The sequence below is a fragment of the Sphaeroforma arctica genome (assembly GCF_001186125.1).
Source record: "Sphaeroforma arctica JP610 unplaced genomic scaffold supercont1.166, whole genome shotgun sequence".
NCBI classification, from domain to species: domain Eukaryota; class Ichthyosporea; order Ichthyophonida; genus Sphaeroforma; species Sphaeroforma arctica.
Window position 1 is genome coordinate 15,501 of NW_014040392.1, and position 3,356 is coordinate 18,856.

The 3,356-nt window shown below is 38.5% G+C and overlaps 1 protein-coding gene across 1 annotated transcript; it reads left to right on the forward strand.

Annotated features, from left to right (window-relative positions):
* SARC_03301 (hypothetical protein) lies at positions 1-857 on the forward strand (the record flags this gene model as incomplete). The annotated part of the gene is made up of 1 exon (XM_014302895.1): positions 1-857. Exon 1 carries the CDS (start codon positions 54-56, stop codon positions 855-857), a length of 804 nt encoding a protein of 267 aa, XP_014158370.1. The 5' UTR covers positions 1-53.
* Between the last annotated feature and the right edge of the window lie 2,499 nt (positions 858-3,356).

Here is a 3,356-nt window from a genome sequence, read left to right on the forward strand (position 1 = left end):
GTAGTACAGTACAAACTTGTCGAATTGAGAGTCGTATTTAGTTTCTATTATATATGGCCCCTAATCTTAAAATGAAATATTTCATATTATACGCGTGTTTTCTCCTTGCTTCGTATGTCAGTGCTCATTCCATATCTCGACGTAGCGACGATTGCCCTGTTAGCTGTGAAAATGGAATAGTAGAGGAGACTCAAATGGAGGCCGAAAGGATATGGGGGTTAACTATATCTGGGAGTGGTAGCTCAATATGTGATGGAAGATCACCAAAAGCTGATGTTATGATGACAGCCCCTATGGATGCATGCCTACGAAAGGCGTACATTTGTGAGCTTGATTTGCTTGAAGCTGCTGCTATAGACGATTGTGACGTTGATGTTGGTGATGGTGTTGACGGTGTTAATAATGATGTTGATGATGATGATGGTGTTGACGGTGTTAATAATGATGATGATGATGATGTAGAAGAAAGCGAAGCAGAAGACTTATCGGAAGCCTTAGAAGACTTATCGGAAGATTTTCAGGAAGACATACCGAAAGCGGCAGTCGCGACTGCTACTCCTAGCCAACACACAGTTAGGAAAGATGCCCCTGACCCCGCATTATTTGAGAACCCCTCTGCAACTGATGGTGTTGTTACCGATCCTGAGACTCAGAACATACAACCTGGCTCTAAGCTAGAAAAACCGAATGAGGAGTTTGTCATGTCAAATGTAACTCAAAAGGCTGAGAAAGTAGCTTCTACATTGGAAGCATCAGAGGAGGAGGTCGTCCCAACAACAATTGTTGTTCAAAATACGACGGCCGATAGTAGCGAGACGTCCACTCCGTTGATGCTGAACAGCCTGTTGGCTCAATAGGGCAGTCTGTGTTACCTTCAGTCCAGTAATATGGAGAAGAATACACGGCAACTTAGATTCGTGGGACGGAGTGCAGCTCGACTCCTTAGGGTGATCTTACTGCACACTTATGCAAATATCAAATTAAATATTAGTTCAATTGTTAGTCACGCATTGGTATAACCTCATAAAGTAAGTGTACATCCTAAAATATGGTTTTCGATTTCTCAACAATAAACAAAATCGAGATCACAGCTCCCGATTGAGTTATTCTCGAGTGATGCCTGCCACATAATACTAATTTTGTCCCGAGGATTGCATTCCGTTCTCTTCGTTAATTGACACTAAATATTCGAATTTACAAATTCTAGCCCCCGATTGAGTTATTCTAAAGTGATGCCTCCCACATAAAACTATTTTTGCCTGACAATTGCATTCCGTTCTCTTCGTTAGTCGACACTATTTCCGAATTTACAATTTCTCATATTGTAAAATATCAGTAAAAGCGCGATGCTGCGCATCCTTCGATTTTAGAGTACGCGTTCCCTTTATTTCTTAACATCACTCCATCGGTTGGTCGGATACTATCCAAACGCTGAATATTTTTATATCAAAGTAGCCAACTTATAGCGCGGAATGTCGGTGTCTTTGTATATACATGACACATCAGCGATTGACGAAGTAGATATGTATAAAGTCAATATCCCTCTATCGGAGAAGCAGTCCACACCGCCAAGTACTTGCACAAAAAGTATGAAAGCATCTACAAGTTTTCAGCACCAAACAAACTCACGGAGGTGCAAGGTAATAAAAATTGATCACTTGCACTACACAACCCAAATGTGACTTTTTTCCAAGATAAATCTTTGTGTCATGTTAAAGATTTAGTTGACCCGATCAAATCGATTGTACAGTCTAGTCCTAAGTATCGTTCGAGTAGCAAGATCATGCGTTCACCACATGCAAACGTTACATATGTATCCATATAGATATCCTTGTGAGTGCAACTCTAATCTATACACATACAGGACATGGCAGTCTGAATTGACTATCAACTAAAAACCACATACTAACTAGCTTCGAGGACAAACAAATTGAACTTATCACGGCGTCAGATATCGACCATAAATTCAAAATGTATTTATTAGTTCATTCATAGTGACTTTTACTACTACTACTTACTAGAGTACGTGCAGTTTGTACGACCGAATGCTACTGACAACGAACAATACAACAAGCAGCATTTTTTTCAAAAGGCTATCTAAGTCTTCATGGTAGATTCTCCAATTGCTATATACAATTGTCATACACTCCAAACAGACGCGGTCTTGTATTGCTTTAAGTTTGCAACTGATTTGTGTTTTGGAAGGCTGTGATTTTTTTTGGATATATATATTTTGAAAACAAAACAAAAGCCTATTTTCTAAGTTAAATAAGGAATGAATTGGGAATATCATATATTTTAGTATATAGCACCCAAAACTTGAGTTGTTGTTTTTTATTATATTTATTATTTTAAACAAATGAAAGACAAAATTGAACTTACTGTAAATACAGCGTACTGGCCTGAGCTCTACATATTTACTATACTATTTCATTGGTTTTTTAAAAACAACATTTTTGGTAAGGGCCTTTGGACTCTGAAGTTTGGAGTTTGCCCTTTTGCCTTTTTTTCACAGCGGCTTCTTTTTTGGCCTTTGGGGGATATAATCACTCACAATGGCTACACTATGCCCAATTTTTATTTGAAAGTTCGATACATATTAGGGTTTTAGGGTTTTACTAAAACATAAAAATGACCCTACCGCCTCTACGGCCTATTTCCATTTTCCTCATTCCTGCCCTACAGTCCTAAAAACTGAAATATTTACAGTACATATTTACACATGTTTGTATCATTCGTTTTTTGTTTTTTGTTTTTTTCAAATGTAGCCTTCGTCTATTTTATATATTTTTTAAATCCAAATTCCAAAATCAAACCGTCGGTCAGGTATGATGATGACGCGTGTATTGTAAGTGACGTGATTTGAGTACTGACTACCGAGTAGGTGAATAGATGAGCATATTTTGTATAAAAAAAAAGACTTCTATTATAGTAATTTACGTTTTTAGGTTGGTCGAATGGGCGTAATAGAGCTTCACAATTGTTCTCTGCTTTGGTTTTCAGACTTTTTGTTCGCTACAAACCTTAGCCGACTGACGAGAGTGACGGAACCGGGTTTTATGTACACGTTTTAGAAATAAAATTGAAATATAGTCATCTATTAGAAAACCCCGGAGTAGTGCTGTCATTGCTGTCGTATTATTCTTTACTTACCATTTACTGACGCCATGATCCCAGTGGCCAGTGATTGCTAAATAGCTTTCTATCGAATAGAAATTAAGGAAAGAATCGAACTGCTTTTTAAATGCAGACTGCACCACAACTCCTCCACCAGACTTTGCAGCACTGCAGCCTGTGTGAGTGACTGAGTGTGTGCTGGGTGCAGTGTAAAGGCCACCCAGGGTGAGAGGAAAAGG